At 41.0% G+C, this 20,677-nt stretch overlaps 1 protein-coding gene across 3 annotated transcripts; it reads left to right on the forward strand.

Moving 5' to 3' along the window:
• The first annotated feature begins 5,985 nt into the window (after positions 1 to 5,985).
• LOC310875251 (uncharacterized protein) lies at positions 5,986 to 11,137 on the forward strand. 3 transcript variants are annotated; one of them, XM_083788432.1, is made up of 5 exons: positions 5,986 to 6,079; positions 7,983 to 8,097; positions 8,507 to 8,607; positions 10,319 to 10,489; positions 10,723 to 10,858. In XM_083788432.1, exons 2-5 carry the CDS (start codon positions 8,010 to 8,012, stop codon positions 10,762 to 10,764), a joined length of 402 nt encoding a protein of 133 aa, XP_083644558.1. In that variant the 5' UTR covers positions 5,986 to 6,079; positions 7,983 to 8,009; the 3' UTR covers positions 10,765 to 10,858. The 3 variants fall into 3 exon arrangements, with proteins under 3 accessions (XP_083644558.1, XP_083644556.1, XP_083644557.1); XM_083788430.1 differs by having other exon boundaries at positions 5,999 to 6,079; positions 10,650 to 11,137; XM_083788431.1 differs by having other exon boundaries at positions 6,061 to 6,079; positions 7,980 to 8,097; positions 10,650 to 11,137.
• The last annotated feature ends 9,540 nt before the right edge of the window (positions 11,138 to 20,677 follow it).

A 20,677-nucleotide genomic window follows, 5' to 3' on the forward strand; every position in this document is an offset into this window, starting at 1 on the left:
CCAGTCATACACATATATACCGATAGCCTATGGCTACACTATTCCACCTAGCCTACTGCATAGGTCGGCTAGTTAATGTTGTTTGATGAAAACAAGCCGTGCAACTTTGTTGCAAAAAACATGCTTTTTTGGGGTTAAAACCCCTTCAAATGACTTACACATGATCACAGGGGTGATTTGACAATAAGAGAAACGTGGCAGGTAGTAGCTAAAAGTTATCATGTGTCCTTCGAGGCATTTCAGAACAATGGGAACACTCAACTCACGGAACGTTGTAGGCCTGCATATGTAATGGTTGGATTGTTTTGTTGATGTACACACACACTATCACTACTGTATAGTGTTCCATTTTTGCTTATAGGCATACGTTTTGTTTTATTCTCATTATTAATAATTTACAGGAGGATTTTGTGAAATAGAGGACACCTAAAATCTGTGTTCATCTTATCAATCATTGTCTAAATCCTAAATTTCAATTCCATTCTCTGATCTCCGCAGCACCACTACCTGCATGGTGCTTCCTGCTTGACAGTTCATGCAATCACATCCAGACTCCAGGACCTTGTACCTGTTGGGTAATCACTCTCTCTCCTGCCATTTACAAGAAGCCACATGACTTAGGGGAAAGCACCATGCCGTAATCTTTATGGGCTTTGATCAATCATTTATCTGAATCTTTGGTTATTAGTGGTGTTCCGTCTCCATGTTAAATGTAGTTGTAATTTACAACTCATGTAAAAGTTTAACTTTCACTACTAATTTGAAGGTGAGGGTCTATAGAACCATTTTGGTCCGAGTGGCAAGCGCCCAGATAAATAATTGGCCTCTAGGGGGCGTACCACCATCAGCCCTACCAAAATATGTTAACTTTTGTTTGAATTATCCAATCTGAACACATGAGATATGTATGGATTCACAATCAGTAGTAGCATTTGTTACTTAGACCATATTACACATATAATAACCCCCCAAAATAGCAGTATTTAAGCATAGCATTTGGCACACAGTTGGAGAATGCCATAAGGAACATTTTTGTATCACAGATTTGTCCCGTGGTAACCATGACAGCCATTTTCTAAAATGGCCTCCACCTGCTGTTATTTTACCAATTTGTTCTAGACCACCTAGGATCTTGATTCTGGTAACTAATCCAACATTGTCAAGGATGAGGAATACAGTGGTTCTATTTACATTATTTTTGTCCTGTGACCATGGTTGACACTTTTTCATAATGGCCACCACCTGCTGGTATTTTACCAATAACTCAAGTTCTAGACCACATAGGATCCGATCTTGATTCTGGTAACTAATCCTACTTTTTCAAGGATGAGGTGCATGGGGTGAGGGTCTATTTCAGGTGCAGGTTGAGTCGCATAACGTTAACCTCTGTTGTACTTTCACAATTAGATCTGATAATCTGATATCATAATGATGTGTGACTGAGTGGCATAATTTACTCCCCTGTTTTATTACTGTTAGTTGGGTAAAGAGATAAGACATGTGGGTGGATGATTTCCATGAAACCATGTGGTTTCAAGAGAATAACCGTCCGATACACAGCTCAGCATATTTCCTGTCAGTAGGCTGGGGTGCAAAACCCAAACTCAACTGTACTACACCATGCCATACATATTAGGGATATTAGTGATACCAGTAGTCCTTGAGGTTTCCAGGTGGTCCCCAGCTAAATGATAGAGTAACCAAATTAACCCTTATAGATCTTTAACTTTTGAGAGCATAAAATGACACGAAATTTGGTTTCATTTTAAGCTCTCAAGAGTTACATTATTGTTAAACATCTGCATTACTAAATGTACAAGAAGTCTGCACAATTAGAGAATGTAGAAGAATTGTCTTTCCTGTTCTCTCCTAATGGTACCAACATCAAATACAGCATGGAATTGTGGACAAAATCTTACATTGAGGTTCCGAGAGGCTCAATCTCATCAAATTGTGGTGGCTCAATTGCCGAATAATAATGGGCCTTGACATGAAAAAGGTTGAAAACCACTGCCCTATTAGTACAGCGAGACTATGGAGAATATACCATAAACCACTGCCCTATAGTACAGCGAGACAATGTAGAATATACCATCAAACCACTGCCCTATAGTACAGACACACCACTGACTATTAAGGATGCAAACTGTCATAATACCCCATGAAGAAGAAGGATCAGTAAATCTGTGTTCTACAGAATGGGTCTAGAGACAAAAAGCCAGGCTGTCTATTCAGCCAGGCTTGCTGACCCCGGCTCGCCAAATCCGCCAATTCTGAGCCTCGCTTGGCTTTAGTGGAACAGAATAAACCAGGCTGTAAAGACCAGGATTGAAAAAGCCTGGTTTTGGCCTAAATCCTGGATTAGTTAATCCAAGTTTCGTGAAACAGGCCCCTGGTGGATTACTGCAGGTCTGTTATTTATGTATTTAATATTTGTATTAAGGTTTTGCAAAAAAAAAAGAACAGACAAAGGAATTGAAAAGAAAAAGAGAGAGAGAAAAAGAAACAAGAAAAAAAAGCATAAACAACAAAAAGAGAGAGAACAGGGCATGATTTCAAATCAATGAGTTACATTGCTAGAGACTAGAATATATCATAATGGAAAGTGGAGGACACACAGATGCTGCATGCAGACTAAATGCTAAGTGGGATCAGTGAGACATTTGAGCAATGTGTTCTAAGAATTGCTGCCAAATAGCATGGAACTTGCTTGAATTATCCATCATAACATAACACATTTTCTCCATGTGTAATATACAAGTCAGTTCAGATAACCAAGAGTGAGGTCTGTTATTTCTGAAATACTAGGACTGGATGCAGTGGCGATCACAGACATTTTGAGGGGCAGGTGCTCAAGTGAAAAAAGGGCACCTTGTGCAGCACGTGGAACCGGCCGGTTGCCTTAATAGTGTGACTGAGATGTATAGATTTTGGGGCCTAAATAATATATTAGAAGCTATTTTATCAAGAATTGATCAATGTCACCATGGTCCACATACTGTAGTGTAGTCAGTACTGTACAAAAAAATGTCCTCCAACAGCATACCGTTAGGCTCATTAAAGGTGTAATTCACTGTCATGCACTTTAATGTCTAGACTTTGAGCTTCCTCCTTTTTGACTGTGGGTGGAAAGCAGGTGACACAAAAACACACACACACACACACACACACACACACACACACAGAGAGAGAGCTTATCACTCTAGATAACTTACAAAGGGACATTGGGATCAACTTTGACCTTAATTACCTTATACTTACTGTGTAAAAATGAAACTAATAAAACTGCTTTTCATTCATGTGATTAAAATGGTTTCACCCTGCTATCAGTTCAGAGTGATACAGAGAGAGGTGGGGTCTGGCGCATGCATAAAGTGAAAGCATTTCAGTCAAACTTGCCACAGAACTTGACTACAGTGCATCGTCTCACGACATGAGCTCAGCCTCAAGAACAAAGATGGGAAGGACTTACAGCATTTGGGTGACTGGGGTGAGAAAAGAAAAGTTACTCATTACATTGTGCGAATCCGAAGAGCATATGAAAAACATGACAGTCCTGGATATGAAGAAGAAAATTTGCGAGAGGTTGCCAGATTCCAACGGTAAGCTGACAAACACACCGTCCGGCTTCAAATCTTGATTCTGGTGTGTGTGTGTGTGTGTGTGTGTGTGTGTGTGTGTGTGTGTGTGTGTGTGAGAGAGAATATGTAAGCGAGAATATGTTTTTCATGTAGACTTTAGGCCTATTTATTTATTTTCATTGTATTCTGCTTTGGACAGGTTTGCAGATGTTGTTCAACTCAGTCAAGCTCAATGATGAATCGCGCAAACTGTCTTTCTATGGGATCGAGAATCTATCCAGCATTTTTTGTTTCATTCAACTTCCTGGAGGACTGCAGCCTACTAACATGGACTTCATGCAAAATGCGGATTAAACATTTATGTTTGATTCGCATGACACGCCTGTCACATTATGATACCTTGTGATGCCCCACACATGATGAGTAGTGGATGTGCCTGCCTATGCCTAACTGTCATCCTGTAGGTGAGCCTGGGTAGGGCATTGGCCTGATGGCTGATGGGAGAGCACCTGGGCCCGGTGTCTCCCAGAGGCTATAACTACACCACTCATGCCAGTTGAGAGAGAGATCCAGAGGAGGCAGACCTGCTGCCTCCACTCACTGCCTTAGCCTCCATGCCGCCATTCCTTTGTGTTTGATTGTTCTTTCCATCCACACATGCACCACACCATGTATCACACATCCATACACCACACCTACACCACTGACTCACTGACTACACACCCCATATCATTCGTTATGTTGTACTGCAGTTCGTCGTTAGTTGTACAGGCCTATTATTTAATAAACGCACATATTTGTTCACCTTTCGACTGTCTCCTGCTCCTAATGTTTGTCATGGCAAGAGCCAGCCATGACAACCTGCATGTGTGTAGCTGTAGTCTATATACACCAAATTGATTTATGGTCAAATAAATAAAAAATATAATTTGTTCATGATTTTCCTGCAGCAGACATGTGCGTTTCATTTCAACAGTGATCAAATAATTGGCAAACAAGGTTCAGAATAACACAAAATTGTGGGTTCTCAAAATGCCTTTTGTGTTCAAACACAAAGATTGATGTAATAGATTTGTGCACAGTATGAGCAGAGATGGGCAAAATACATTGAAAATACAGATACTGGGTATGTAATGTATCAAAATACAAAATATAAATACTGGTCTGAGAAATGTATTTGATATACAAATACGTATTTTGAATATACATGAAAATACATTTTCATGAAAATGTATATAAGTAAATTCATAATTGATTTGATTTTTTTTATTAATGACCTGTCAGAATGTCTAATACATTGAAGATTATTAAGAATGATACACAAATCAATGTGCTATAACTGTATCAAACAGGACCCACAAAGGAATGGTAACTCATAGATTACAAAAGAAAGATGGGCCATCTGATTCATCACTGTCACTCATCTTTGACTTCTACCTCAAGAAAAATGTAGAAAGAAATTGATTGCTTGATTGATTAGGCCTAGCACCAATTGTAAATTTAAACCAACAATAAAAACAAGATAAGTAAACAAGATACTAATGACTATAGATTATCAATTAAAGGAGCATTCAGTGATTTGGGTGATTTGGAAAACCCCCAGGTCCGCCCGGTAACAAGATGCGCAAATGCACGCACGCACATGCACGCACTACAGAGGGGTGTTCTGTTCTTTAACTATATAGAAGTGTCTATTTGTACGTCTCTAAATGTTTTGATGAATTGAACATGGTGGACCCTGTTGTAAACAAGTGTAATGCTTAATTGGGTCGTCCACTCACAGTTAACAGTCTTTGTATTAAGTTTGTGCTTGAAATGTACTGTAATTCTGCAAAATGTTAATAAATATTTCAATCAATCAAAGAAACACGACGGGCTAACAGCACACACACCAAGGCCCACCCCTGCTCGATCATGATTGGTGGAAGGCCCCTCTCTATCCTGATTGGATGAAGGCTGGGCCACCTATAGCCAAAAACGAAATCTAAGGTTTTTTTGACCCCCAGGGGTTAACTGGGGACTGGGAGGAACTCCTTATATGGTCAGCGCACTCTATAGTAGGGAGGATTATCACAACAAAACAAAAAAGGAGTCACTGAATGTACCTTTAATTACCATTAAAGATTTAACCTGAACAGAAAAGGCCAAAAAGGAACAGTGAATTCTCAAACAGTAGGCTACTGCCTACTAAGGATAAATTAAAGCTGATTTACTATGAACTCACAAAAGTGGTGACTCATCTACAATGTAAATGGTCTAGTTTAAAGTATGAATCACCATTTAAGAGTTCAAAGAGGGCATGGACAGGTTTTATATTGAACTGTTGTTTAAAACAAACAGCAGTTGTGCCACTAGGTGGCAACTGTTACTTTTTATGAGATTAATTGCAGTCAGGTGTGTTTTTTGTTCAAAGCTTGTGAGAACTCAGAGGGACAGGTGTGTTTACAAGAGCCAACGCAAGGACCAACACAAAGGACAGATGTTTATCTGTAAGAGGGGTACGTTTATGGAACAGCTTGGACAAAGAACTAAAAATATGTACATCAGTCACCAAATTCAAAACAATGTTCAAACCTAAGGTAATCAATAAATATAAAACATTGGAATAGAGGATCCAGATTATAAATATAAATAAGTAAAATGCATTATTAAATAACTGTAATAGCTAAATAAATATGGTTGGTATGAGTCTGTTTTCTTCTATATACAAATATATATACACATACATATATATTTATTTTGAGAGTTTATCTATTTAAGTGTTATATGGTCTTGCCCAGGTGGCATTACAATCATTTTGCTACACTGCGTAGGTCCATACTAATTCCTCGAAGGTATGAAACCCTGATTTTCCTCCAGAGGTTTCTGTTTTCCTCTGTTACTATTTTCTCTTCTGTTGAATACTGCTGATTTATTTTGTAATCTTTTTCCTGTATACAATCGGGGGAGGCAAAAATACGCTTCTAGCTTCAGCCTACACCCTTTTGTCGCATAACGTTAACCTCTGTTGTACTTTCACAGATCTGATAATCTGATATCATAATGATGTGTGACTGAGTGGGATAATTTACTCCCCTGTTTTATTACTGTTAGTTGTGTAAAGAGATAAGAAATGTGGGTGGATGATTTCCATGAAACCATGTGGTTTCAAGAGAATAACCGTGCGATTCACAGCTCAGCATATTTCCTGTCAGTAGGCTGGGGTGCAAAACCCAAACTCAACTGTACTACACCATGCCATACATATTAGGGATATTAGTGATCGAGAGTAACCAAATGGACCCTTATAGATCTTTAACTCTTGAGAGCATAAAATGAAACGAAATTTGGTTTCATTTTAAGCTCTCAAGAGTTACATTATTGTTAAACATCTGCATTACTAAATGTACAAGAAGTCTATACACAATTAGAGAATGTAGAAGAATTGTCTTTCCTGTTCTCTCCTAATGGTGCCAACATCAAATACAGCATGGAATTGTGGACAAAATCTTACATTGTGGTTCCGAGAGGCTCAATCTCATCAAATTGTGGTGGCTCAATTGCCGAAAAATAATGGGCCTCGACATGAAAAAGGTTGAAAAACACTGCCCTGTTAGTACAGCGAGACTATGGAGAATATACCATCAAACCACTGCCCTATTAGTACAGCGAGACTATGGAGAATATACCATCAAACCACTGCCCTATAGTACAGCGAGACTATGGAGAATATACCATAAACCACTGCCCTATAGTACAGCGAGACTATGGAGAATATACCATCAAACCACTGCCCTATAGTACAGCGAGACTATGGAGAATATACCATCAGCATCAACAGATTGGACTCATATGTTTTGGTCATGTCCAAACCTGGTGGATTACTGCAGGTCTGTTATTTATGTATTTAATATTTGTATTAAGGTTTTGCAAAAACACTGAATGATTCTGCTGTTAATAGAACAATATATCAACTGAACTGTGACTTTTCAAGTCACCAATTTAAAGGGGGCCCCATCTGTTTGTTGTTTTTCAAAGCTGTGTGAAGTTTAATGATATTCTTTCAGTTAACCTTTAATCCCTGTTTCCGACTCATTTAATTGGTTTTCACTTTTATTCTTATTGCTTGTTGCCTCAATGCCTTAATTCCTGCTTGGTCCTGCCTTACCGCTGCTTGCAGATACTTATTTTCTAGTTATTATTATTATTATTATTATATATTTTTGTATTATTCATAATATTAATAATAATTGCCAACTTGAGTTTCTCTGCAAACTTTCACTTGAGTGAAAACGATATGACTTACGGGAAGGGCAGAGAATGAAGGTGAAAACCATTCTGCCAGCCGCACCCTGAAACAAGTTTACTAGCGGCTAGCCATATATATACAGACTTGCACTCACTTTACTGCGCATTCAGCAGGAACTTGGAAGGAGAGAATAATCCAACATGTGGAGGACCAGTGTACAAGAGAAGATGTATGACCGCGGCCGTGACCCCTCTCTCAAATTTGTCAATGGAAAGGATGAATTAGATTGTAAGTAGCTATAAATTATAATGTATAGTTAACAGTTAATTTAGTATTTCCCTCCCTCTCTTCAAATTTCTTGTATACAGATTTATTTGATTGTATAGTAGTCGATCTCTATAGAAAGATCGTCACAGAGACGGTGACTGCTTAATTAAGTTATTTACGACCTTCCATGAGTTAATTTCGTTTTATTAAACACATTTCTTCCATGTAGCCCATGTTTTGTAATGGCATCATCATGCTATTATGCCTGTGGATATACAGAGTGAACTTAACAATGATAAATAAATATGAGAAGAATACCTTTTATATAATCACCAACATGAATTATGTTTGTTATTTTATTTACAGCTAGGTAGAGTAGTGGGGCGAGATGGAAAGGGATAGATAATGAACGTTTCCTTTCACGTGTCAGTCATTCCAGAAAATTACAAGTCTCAAAGGGCAGCGATGTCCTGTGGCCATGCCGTCACGCCGATGTCTCTCACAGATTGGTGTCATCATTTGTTATCTGAGGTACGTATTTGACATCTTCCAATGTCAGATTGCATTTGTTTTCCAATTTCCATAGGCTCATTGAAGAGAGTATTTCGTTATACTGACGGGACTCTGACCCATCGCGCGCGCACACACACACTCTCTCACAGTCTCTCTCTCTCTCATAAAATGCAATGGAAAAGTTGTAAATGCACTCACGTGTAAAAGAAAATGCCCCATCAAACTTTCAGATGCTGTTTTTCTCCCAGTGTGGAGGAAGAATGATTAGGATTCTTTCTCTCACTCTTGAAATATTTAATCCATTGGTTTCTGTTGTGTGTGTGTGAACAATAATAGCAATTTAAATCAGTTGTCCTCAAAACCACACCTCCAGGCTCCAGTCGCTGTCATAAGAACGGGAGGTGCATGATAACGACAGCTCATCGCCACTCGCCCTCGATATGCGCGTTCACGCGAGGCTGCGCCATATTAAAGGGACACTTCACCCTTTTTGCAAAAGAATACATGTTAATGACGTTTAGAAGATTTTGAACACTTTCCTGGGAGTCTTTATGCGTGTAATATGTGGTTTTAGATATTTTAGATTTTTAGCATTGAGCCCAGTCTCTCTGATGTCATGGACACTGGGCTCACGTCCTTCCTGGAATACAATTCCCATAATGCTTTGGTGCACTGCTCTTCCTTGTGGATAGGGGGAGGGCTGTCTTACTGAGACATGTAGTAAAAGTAATGTAGTAAAAGTAAAAGTATCCTTTTAAACATATAATTGGTCTATATGCTATTGTATCGGCTCCGGCTGCAATTGTAGCCTATATGAAATATCAACAGCAAGATACATTCTGACTGAGTAGCCTACATCACGTGTTATGCAAATAATAGGCCTACATGGAAAGTAATAATTGATAGCACAATGCACTGGTTGTGTGCTCAGTAGGCCTACAAACACAAACTGATCTCCCGGACCCAACGTGTCCGTTGAGTTTATAACTTATATGATTTATTCTATTTTCCAATAGACCAATTATTTGTTTACAAACATTGGGTGACTGTTTCATCATGTAATCAATTCCCAACAGATCTGATATACAAGCTCACATCGCATCGCGGATGCGACTGTTGTGATCGTAGAGGTCTGCGTGCGCGACACCATCGCGGGACGAAGCATAAATTATACTTGATGGGCTGCAGCTGCGTGTGCAGCCGTGCACAAACAGGCTCTGCTGAACTTGTGATCATGAGCGCACCTCCCGTTCTTATGACAGCAACTGGAGGTGTGGTTTTGAGGACAACTGATTTGAATTGCTATTATTGTTCAAACACAACAGAAACCAAATAAAGATATATTTCAAGGGCGAGAGATCACAATAAAAAAATCATTCCTATCCAATCCTAATCATTCTTCCTACACACTGGGAGAAAAACAGCATCGGAAAAAGGTTTGATGGTGCATTTTTTACACGAGTGCATGCAGTTAGAACTTATCCATTGCATCTTATGAGAGGCAGGGTTCTTATGCCGGTATGCGCGCATATACGTAGATTACTATAAGAGCTATAAAATGATCTTAGAAATGATTGGAGAAAAATAATATATTGGATATACAAATGTCTGTCACCTTTTATTTATTTTTCAACTTGCCCCTCTCCCCATCTCCTGTCAATCTAGTGTATACTATCAATGAAGGCAGAAAAAGCCAAACATTAATTTCCTATCCTTTCCATAATTAAAGGGTAACTGCAAATTCACCTGTCCTGTAGAAAGGCAGGATAAGAAAAAGTGTGGTGCCGAGTGGCCGTACACAGAGGTTCGGCGGATGGCCCTTCTTACCACTGCAGAAAAGAAGGAATTTGAAGAGAAATTGGCACGCCTTGCTGCGAGCGACTACTATGAGTACAAAGAAGTGAGTGCCAGAAAATGAAATCACTTTTAACATGAGCTTGCAAGCAAGCAAACAGTTCAGTTATGTTTCCTGTCTCCTCTTTTCCAAGCACTCAGCAGTGGTCCATTTAAATACAAATTCCCTTTCTGTGCTTATTTTTCTCTCCACATCATGTTTACAGTGCCCTGGCTGCGGCTCTACTGTGATTAGGAATGTCTTATCTAATCTCAGTGTACGTTGTACCATGTGTACAGCTGACAAAAAAAGAGGCTTTGATTTCTGCTGGCAGTGCTTGAAGGAATGGAAAGGCCCAATGCCGAGATCGGACCGCTGTGACAATGACGGCTGCGTCGACCAAAATTTGGAGATACTGAGGACCTGCCCTGACATCAACTTTGCTAAGGTCAGGGGTGTCACAGGTTGCCCCTCCCTGCGGGCCTGTCCTACATGTGGCATCAGTGTGCAGCATGACACAACAGCTTGCAAGAACATCTTCTGCACCCGCTGTAAGGTGGAGTTCTGTTTTGTGTGTCTGAAACTCACCACTGATTGCAGCAAGAAAGATACTAGTTATTACTCTGCCTGCACCAGTGGTGTCGCACCAAGACAGACTTCTATACCTGTGTGGAAGAGATAGTACACTGTAAAATCATCAATGTTAATTTAACTGAAAGACAACAAGAGTCATTTATATGCTTTGGTGTCCATTGATTGTTTCTGGGGAAATAAATGAATCATGAAATTAATGGTCATTTGTCAACTCATGTGTCATGTGTCTAATTTGTTTTTAATCTAATAGACTAAATTGTCAAGGAAATGTTTTTCTTTATTTTATTTCCTGCAGATAGTAGGCTAGAAACAATAAACTCTGAGGCACCGTAGATGCAACTAAAGATGGACACGGGATTAGCTAACATTGTATGTCTAAATTAAAACTGTTATTTTCTGTGTCGCAAGGTGTTTAATGGTCATGCACAAGTACAACATTTTCATAAAAACCCACAAATACACTTTGCAGTCTCAGTAATATACATACGTTAAGTTTACCAGAGTTTTATGGATCTGCTGACATGACATGAACTCTGACCCTGGAGGAGTGACACTTCCTGTGCATTGCCATATCAGTGTTCTTACCGTCTCCATGCTTGTCTGGTTTGGTCACACAACCTCTCAAGACAAATCAAAGCTGGAAAGAGTAGTACATCGCGCATCAAAAAACATTGGATGTAGCCTCCCTACACTTTCCTCACTCTATCCCACCAGAATAATTAGGAAGGCAAATAAAATCATTGCAGACAACTCCCATCCTGCACATCACCTCTTCAATCTCCTCCCATCAGGCAGGAGGTATAGAAGTATCAAGAGCTCAACATCTCGCTTCAGAGATAGCACTTACCCCGTAGCCATTAGACATCTGAACTCGTAGAAATATGCATATAGCACTTTAAAAAACGGAATGTAATGTCCTATGCTGCTGGTTTTTGTATTGTATTGTCCTTCTTGTTTGTGTATCTATGGTTGTCTGTATATGTTGAGTATGAACCAAGACCAATTCCTATGGCATCCCATGGCAAATACATTATTGAATTGAATTGAACAGCCAACAGGCAGACAGCAGCCATGATGCCCAGGACTGTTGCTATGGTGACTTCCGTTGGGTGGTATAAGTTCAGTAGGGGGTACCCCCTGATAGTTCTAATTTAACCATTATGATGAGAATGTTTTTTTATTGAGGGGCGCTAGCCCCTACTATATAAATATTTTGTCCCCACACGTCTCAATATTTGCCATTGACAATGAAAGGAGAAATTAGGTCAAATGTCCGCCAAAAATGACGTAAATTTAACCCACCAACCACATAAATTGGTAATATATATAATAATATAGGGTAATTTTTGTGAAGATAAATCAATTCTCAAAGAATGTGATGCAGATTCGGAGGTACAATTACATAATACAAATTTACAGAAATAATCCAAATGGTTCCGAATAGCCTTCTGAAGCATCGTCTATGGTTTTTAAGATGGGAGTCACATTGTTGTTGTTGGTTCTTTGGATGGGAACACTGTTCATTTGTGGGAATAGTGGAAAAAGGCAATAAATGACAATAGGGACTGGAATATTTATTTATTTAACAGCCTACAGAATAGGCATAGAATCAATAAATAATTGATTGAAGCCCATAAGGGTTATGGGGTGGCTTCTTGTAAATGGCAGGAGAGAGAGTGAAAGTGAAATGTTGAAACATGATTGTGAGAGGGAGATGACTGATTTAACCTGTTGTGCCTTGATCAAGTCCATGCACAACAGGTGCGCAGCCACACCCAGCTCTGAGTCCAGTTCTAGTTTGACTCAGGCCAGGTGTGACTGCTTAAATCAGTCATCCTCCCTCTCACAATGATAACAAACAACCAGTTCTGATTGGATGAACTGTCCAGTAGGAAGTGCCATGCAAGTAGGCTAGTGGTGCTGTGGAAATCTAGCCTCGAGTTCACTGGGTGCCTTGGGCAATATGCATTGCAAAGGCAGAATAAGGCTGGCTACGCAAAGCTAGTGGAGATCAGTGGAGATAAATATGGTGTCAGAAAATTATGATGAAAAAAATGATGATAGGGCCATGACATGAACAACAGGACGCGGACCAGGGACAAACATAGTCGCAAACAGGGGCTAGGCCAGAGTAAAAATGAGTAGGGGCATGGACCTATCTAGGACAAACATGACATGACATGGAGAAACCTTGAAATTGTTGGTGGGCATTTGGACAAGATCAAATTATCCATCACTCCCAGTAGGGGGTGTGCAGTGGTGAGCGCACCTCATGGCATGCGCACAGGTAGGCCATGTATGGCCTACTTGTGTGCAAAGCGCAAGTTGGCAGTTTGACAGAGTGCATTTCTAGTTATTATTGCGACCCCAGGTTGCAGATTAGGTATGAAAACCGGCAAAACCTGTCGCTCCGTCAGTCACCATATATGGCCGTCAGTCCATCACGCCTCGTCGTGACACGCTCCACGGCCGTCTCCATATATGAAGATCACGACACTGACCTCATCAAACCCTGGATAGCCATACATGGAGAAGACTGGATCATCACCTAGATCTACATGGAGCCGGCCAGCAGCTCTACATCTGACCTCAGGGCTCAGGCTCGAACCTCAAACCCTTGATCTCACCCCACCCGTCCTTCCTCTTCCATGATTGACTGATACCTGTCCATTCAAACTCTAGACGTCCCGCCCCAAGGTTATTAGTTCAGCCACGCCCAGCAGCCGGGGAAAACTAGAGGTCTCAAGAGGCCCGAACATTAAGGCCCGACCGGCCCTACCTGGGCCCTCATCAAACCCTGTACAGTCAAGACACTGCCCCCGTTGCCACCCTTTGATCTCCATATATGGAGCTGACCTGTTCTGACATTCCATATGTTGATCTGACCTCATCAAACCCTGTACACTCGCAAGGTCGCTTCTCGCCCTAAGGGCGTCTTACTGCTATTATTACTTGCGCAAGCAAAGCGCGCAAGTACTAGTTTCACCCAGGACGCGTATGCACCGTCCCAGCACTTTTGATGCGTATGCACCATCCCAGCAAATTACGTAATGACTACTTGTGCCTGATACGGCAGTGGTGCCAGATGACATATACATAGTTAAGCCTCTCCAATTAATCCAAAATACCGCAGCTCGCTTGGTCTTCAACCAGCCAAAATTCTCACATGTCTCCCCTCTGCTCCGCTCCCTCCATTGGCTCCCGGTCGCGCGCCCTCACAGAGTACAAAACTGATGCTGCCATCCTGTAGGCCAGGCCCATGGGTATTATGGGTAATGTAGTGTATCTTGTAGACCAGGCCCATTGCAAGTCGCTGTACTCTGTCCTCTAACTTAGCCGGCGGTTCCTAAAGTGGGGTCCGGGGACCCCTAGGGCTCCATGAGGGAGTTCCAGGGGGTCCCCACCTACAGTAAATGATAATTAGGAACCAAATGGACTATTACGGGTCTGTAACTCAGAGAGTGTACAAATGGAACCAAACGGACCCGTTATCCATTTGTACACTCTCAGAGTTAAATTAACATTGAGTTTAAGATATAAATTGGGGTCCAACTGAGAGTGCTTGAAATGAAAATGGTTGAGAATCACTGCTGGAACCGTAATAAAGATCTTCTCTCATGGGGGTCCGTCCTGGCATATCTTTTCAAGATGTATGTTAACTTAGCAGGCTAATAAATGTTGATTTATGAGTCCTTGACATGAACAAGCAATTGTATGTAGTGTACATCCTTTTTTGTCCTGATCAATATCAAGCTGGGTCTTTGAGATGAAAAGCTTTGAGAAGGACTGCAGTTAGTGTTATATCCAGCAGGTGTCACTCTTTAACCATTTATGTTTATGGCGTAAACAATCATTTGTTATCATTACTATTGATTGATTGATTGAAATATTTATTAACAGTTTGTAGAATTTACAGTACATTTTAAGCACAAACTCAATACAAAGACTGTCAACTGTGAGTGGACGACCCAATTAAGCATTACACTTGTTTACAACAGGGTCCACATTGTTCAATTCATCAAAACATTTAAAGACATACAACCATTTAGAGACATACAAATAGACATTTCTATGTAGTTAAAGAACAACAGGAATTCATCATATGGGAAGCAAAAAAGGGAAAATATACAAGCACTGGGAAAATATACAATATACAGTGAGGGAAATGGGGTGGGGGGGATTCAGATTTTACAGAGGCCAGTTTCGAATTGCAGCCATCCGTAGGTGCCCTTTGAGAGCGGTTTTGAAGGAGTCAAGGGATTCACATGTCTTAATGACTGTTGGTAGGGCGTTCCACATTTTGGTGGCATAGGAGCGAAAAGAATTTAGTCCCTTGTTTGTGCCGAATCTGGGTTGTACATGGTTTGTTGCACTCCCTCTGGTGTTGTGGGTGTGGACTTCGTTTACATTAAGGAAGTATTTAGACAGGTACATGGGTATCTTGGTGGTGTATCGAATCTTGTGGACCAGACCCATTGCAAGATGCTGTACTCTGTCGACGACCCTAAGCCATCCCAGCCTGTCAAAGTGGGCAGGGGTGAGGTGGGTTCGGGGGGTGAGGCCAAGTAGGAGCCTGACCAGTTTGTTTTGGGAGGTCTGGAGCCTTGTTTTAAGGGCCTTTGAGGTGCTGTGGTACCAAGAGGTGGATGCATAGTCAAAGAAACCTTGTACGAGGGCTCCTGTTAAGGTCTTCAAGGTGTTTTTGCTGACCAGTGAGGAGATCCTGTAGAGGAATCTTGTTCTTTGATTGACTTTTTTGATTACGTTGGTGGCCATTTTATCACCGGAAAGATTAGCCTCCAGGATGGAACCTAGGTAGGTAATTTGATCTTTTCGTGTGATAATATTGTCACCCACTCTAACCAAGAAGCCATCTGCCTTGCTGAGTTTACTATTTGATCCGAAGAGGATGGATTCAGTTTTTCCCAGGTGTAAGGATAGTTTGTTATCAGCGAGCCAGGTGCAGATTCTACCGAGTTCAGAGCTGAGGGTCTTTTCAACCTGCAGTTTGTTCCTGTCCGAGACCAGCAGTGCTGAGTCATCTGCGAACAGGAACAAGTTGCAGTCACAAGCTGAAGTCATGTCGTTAACATAAATTAGGAACAGTAAAGGCCCTAGTATGCTTCCTTGTGGGACACCACAGCTCACTGGGAGGGGAGGGGACAGTGTTCCGTTCACCTCCACCATCTGTTCTCTCCCCTCCAGGTAGGATTGCATCCAGCTCACTGATGTGCTATCAAAACCAATAGCTTTAAGCTTGTTAACCAGTATGGAGTGGTTCACGGTGTCAAAAGCCTTTTGGAGGTCCAGCATGACCATGCCGCAGTATTTTCCAGCATCCACCTCGTGTTTGATGTGATCGCTCAAATAGAGGAGGCATGTGTCAGTGGAGTGGGATGTTCTGAAACCAGATTGGAACTCGTACAGCAATTTATTAGTGGCAAGATACTTTTCAACCTGTTCATAGACTATTTTTTCCATCACTTTCGAGATGGAGCTTAGAATAGAAATAGGGCGGTAGTTGCCGGGTTCTAATTTACTCCCTTTTTTGTACAAGGGGGTTACTTTGGCCAGTTTAAAATCTTGGGGGACCTGTCCCTGTTTGATGGAGAGGTTAACTATGTGGGTGATGACTGGAGCTATGGAAAAGGCTGAGTCTCTGAGAAATTTGGAGGGAATATTGTCATGGCCAGTGGCCTTGTGGGGTTGGAGGGCACTCAGTTTTTTAAGTACCTCCTCGGTTGTTACCATTGCCATTTTAAAATCATCTTTACAAACACCAAGGTTTTTGTAGAAGGCTTTGATGTGCTCTACACCAAAACGCCCAGAGTGGGAGGGCAGTTTGCTAACCAGCTTTGTTGCAATGTTTGTAAAGAAGATGTTCAAGTGGTTGGCTACATCGAGTTTGTCAGTGATGAGGGTGTTATTCGATTTGATGTTTATGTTAGTAAACCTGGTTTTTAGTTTCCGACCACAGCCTAGTTGGTTGTTTAGTAACTTCCATAGCTCCCGAGGATTGTTTTTGATTTCCTCCTAGTCCTTACCCGTTCTGAATATATGAACAGCAAATGATGTTCAGTGTGGGTAATGTGTTAAATGCTGCAGTACAATCATAAGTATACCATTGATACAATTGGTATTGTGGCTGCTTTGGAGAGGTTATCCTTTAACATGAATAATCAGTTGGATAAATATGATTTGAAGTGGAATGTGTTCCTCAGTCATGTTGCAGGTCCTTTGGTGTGATCCATGGTCAGGCAATACCCTTTTGCTTGTTTATTGTATTAATATACATAGTCCTTACCCGTGTATGGACTATTGCCCCCCATAAATATATTTAATTGGTCTTCATTTTAACTTGTATAATATATTTGTGTCTTTTTTGTGTGAATAAAAACAGCACTATAACATGAAAATATTTGTATAAATGCATGGTAGGGAAATGTTTTCATGGCAAGGACTGTAAAATGTACACTTATTAGCCCACAGACCCCCATTTGAAAAGTATGAAAGACCCCAGTTTGACATGCAGCACAGAAAGTATGGGCTGTGGCACAGGTATTCCCAAATGTACAGTGTGGGTCTGTGTCCGTCCCAACATGCATTTCACTGGTGACACGTGATTTGCGGGGAGATGAGTTGTTCAGTACCCCCCTGGTGGCCGCGGGGGGTACTGCGCCCTGGTTGCGGTTGGATTATTATTTCATATAAATGGGTGATGTAAAAACAATATCTGTACAGTAAATATGACAGTTGCGTCGGTAAAAAGTAGCCTAGCTGGATTGTGGGAGCGTGCAGATTTTTTTTTGGCATGGAGAGATGTGTGATAATAGTGTGGCTCGGTCGGAGATAGACCACGGACAAATAAACGGGTTTTTATTCACTAATAAATTCATTATTAATCTTATTGGAAAAATGGCTTCGTTAAGACCTCCATATTATTATGGTCAATGCCTGTGTGAAAAGTGGGAGTGATTGGTGCAGGCAATGAGGAGATAAGTGTTTGTTTCTGACAGACAGACAGACAGACAGACATTCAGACAGACATTTGCTCGTTTATAGTATGATTTAGTAACAACAAGCTCTTGTTAATACTTTTATTATGTAAAATAAAGAAAATCACAGGCACACCTGAGCACTTTCATTTTATGAATTAAAATAAATTATATACTGTAATTTCCATTAAATACATAGGTCATACGTGTTTTAACCAGCACAAATAGCTGATCTGCAAGCTCACAACGTGTTGTGAGGGAGCTTGTAGATCAGCTACATCAGTGTTACCAGCTCTCTGACTACATGACATCATCAGAGAGTCCTGTATGAGTTCTCTGGTGACGTTTGAGAGCACTGCCCTGGCTGAACCGTTTCCCACACTGGTCACAGCCATACGGCTACTCTCCTGTATGAATTCTCTGGTGATGTTTTAGACAACTGCTCTGGCTGAACCGTTTCCCACACTGGTCACAGCCATACGGCTTCTCTCCTGTATGAATTCTCTGGTGACTTTTGAGATGACTGTTACAGCTGAAGCATTTCCCACACTGGTCACAGCCATACGGCTTCTCTCCTGTATGAGTTCTCTGGTGACGTTTGAGATGACTGCTCTGGCTGAACCTAGTCCCACACTGGTCACAGGCGTAGGGCTTCTCCTCTGTATGAGTTCTCTGGTGACATTTGAGAGTATCTTTCGTGCTGAACCTAGACCCACACTGGTCACAGGCGTAGGGCTTCTCTCCTGTATGAATTCTCTGGTGAACTTTTAGAGTACTGCTCCTGCTGAACCTAGTCCCACACTGGTCACAGGGGTAGGGCTTCAAGCCTGTATGAATTCTCTGCAATCCTGCGTGTTACTTTAACGATCAAATTAACAAGATAGATATCTTTATATCTCTTTATACGTGTCTGAAAAAAAGTGTGTGCGTGCATGCATGTGTGCACGCATGTGTGTGTGTGTGTGTGTGTGTGTGTTTATTAAATTACCTGCCCATGCAGAAAAAGGATGAAGAGTTGTCCTGACAGGTTGATGGATATCCAAACTTGGCTCCCTCCCCTATACATATGATATATAACTTAATCATTACAGAACATTGGATTAATTCATTTCCATCCCTGGCATGACGGCTTTAGCCAAGAAATCATATTGGTCAAGGAAGTGCATGTTACTGCTAGTTCCCAAAATACACAACCTGATGTATTAGCTTCTCACTTTTCCCTGTGGCAAGTAAAAATGTCTTGTTATTATTCCCGTTTCTAGTTTGTGAATGCTCTACACAAAACACATCTTCAGTCAGGAGATATGCCTTGATAACTGTACAAAAGCAATAATAAACAATGGTGTAAGAGCCATATGATGTCTAGTAGTATTGTAGTGCTCATTTGATGATGTCACCACAGGGCGTGGGCTAGACCCAGGTTGCTTGGGTATTTAATGGGCCCCAATCAAGCAGCAGGTGTGGCTGATTGGCAGAGGCACAATGTTTTTCAACTGTGTTTCTTTGAGCTGTAGTCATGTATCCTGAACAGTTTATTTATGTAAGTATTTATTGTATGCTGAGGTGACAGATCAGCTAATAAATATCTTTGTTTGTGAACTCAATGGACAAGTTTGGACTTTTTGAGTTTGGACGTTTATTTGAGCACACGTCTGAACATCCTCCTTGCCGTCAGCCAACCACAGTGTTCAAGCATAGGGCTTGGACACTACAAATGGCCTTGCTATTACTGCTACACTAAAGACTGGGACTCCCAGTGGGAAGACAAACCTGTCCGACCAACGTCCTGCAAGACGAGGGCGAAGAAAAAGACTAGAGTACTGTTTTTGAAAAAGGTGTAGTCAGAATTGTTTTAACTAATAGACATGCAGTAGACAAATGAACACCACACGGTAAAATCCCCAGTGTTACCTTTTAAGTTAAACTAACACAGGATTATACATAAGTATGTCATTTATTTAAGAGTATATTACGTTCAGTATTCAATGTTGTGGGTAGGGGACAACAAGGTGATCACCACCGAAAACTACATGAGGTCACGATGCGGTGATAAGCCATTCACCGCTCACTCCAGCACTTCTCTGTTTTTACTATCACCTAAAACTGGAGTATGAATAGGCCTTAAGACATGACTGATTAGGAAGTAGAAATGTGGGTAAACCGAAACACAGTACAGTACACCAAACAGTGGACATTTTTCAAAACTTTTGTAACAAGGCACACCTGTATTCATAGCAAAAATAGCTGATCGACATTCTGTGGCATTGCGATATGATGTGTTTAAAATTGTATTTTCTTTTTAGGATACCTCATGTGTAAAGCTTCACACACCTATATTAAAAGGGTTAAAAAGCAGGTGTGTATAGGCAACGAGCAGCAGGCCACATCAACGGTACAATAGCAACATTTTAATATACAATTATATATAATTTTCCTCTGTATTGGGAAGGGTGTGTACTGATAAGAGTACATTAAGAAATTATTCATAACTGTTGTCTGTGTGTATTCTTGCCTTGTATGAGAACTGGGCATGGTCTCACTGGGTGGGCCGTAGTGGTGCCTGGGTGTATTTTTGACCACCCCGACTTGAGGCTGAACCTCATCAAAGACGCACTTCTCCTGGGTCCCAGGGCCAGGGAGCTCCACCATCATGATCCCCATCCAT

The sequence above is a fragment of the Protomyctophum parallelum genome (assembly GCF_964188405.1).
Source record: "Protomyctophum parallelum genome assembly, chromosome: 18".
In the NCBI taxonomy this organism is placed as follows: Eukaryota; Metazoa; Chordata; class Actinopteri; order Myctophiformes; family Myctophidae; genus Protomyctophum; species Protomyctophum parallelum.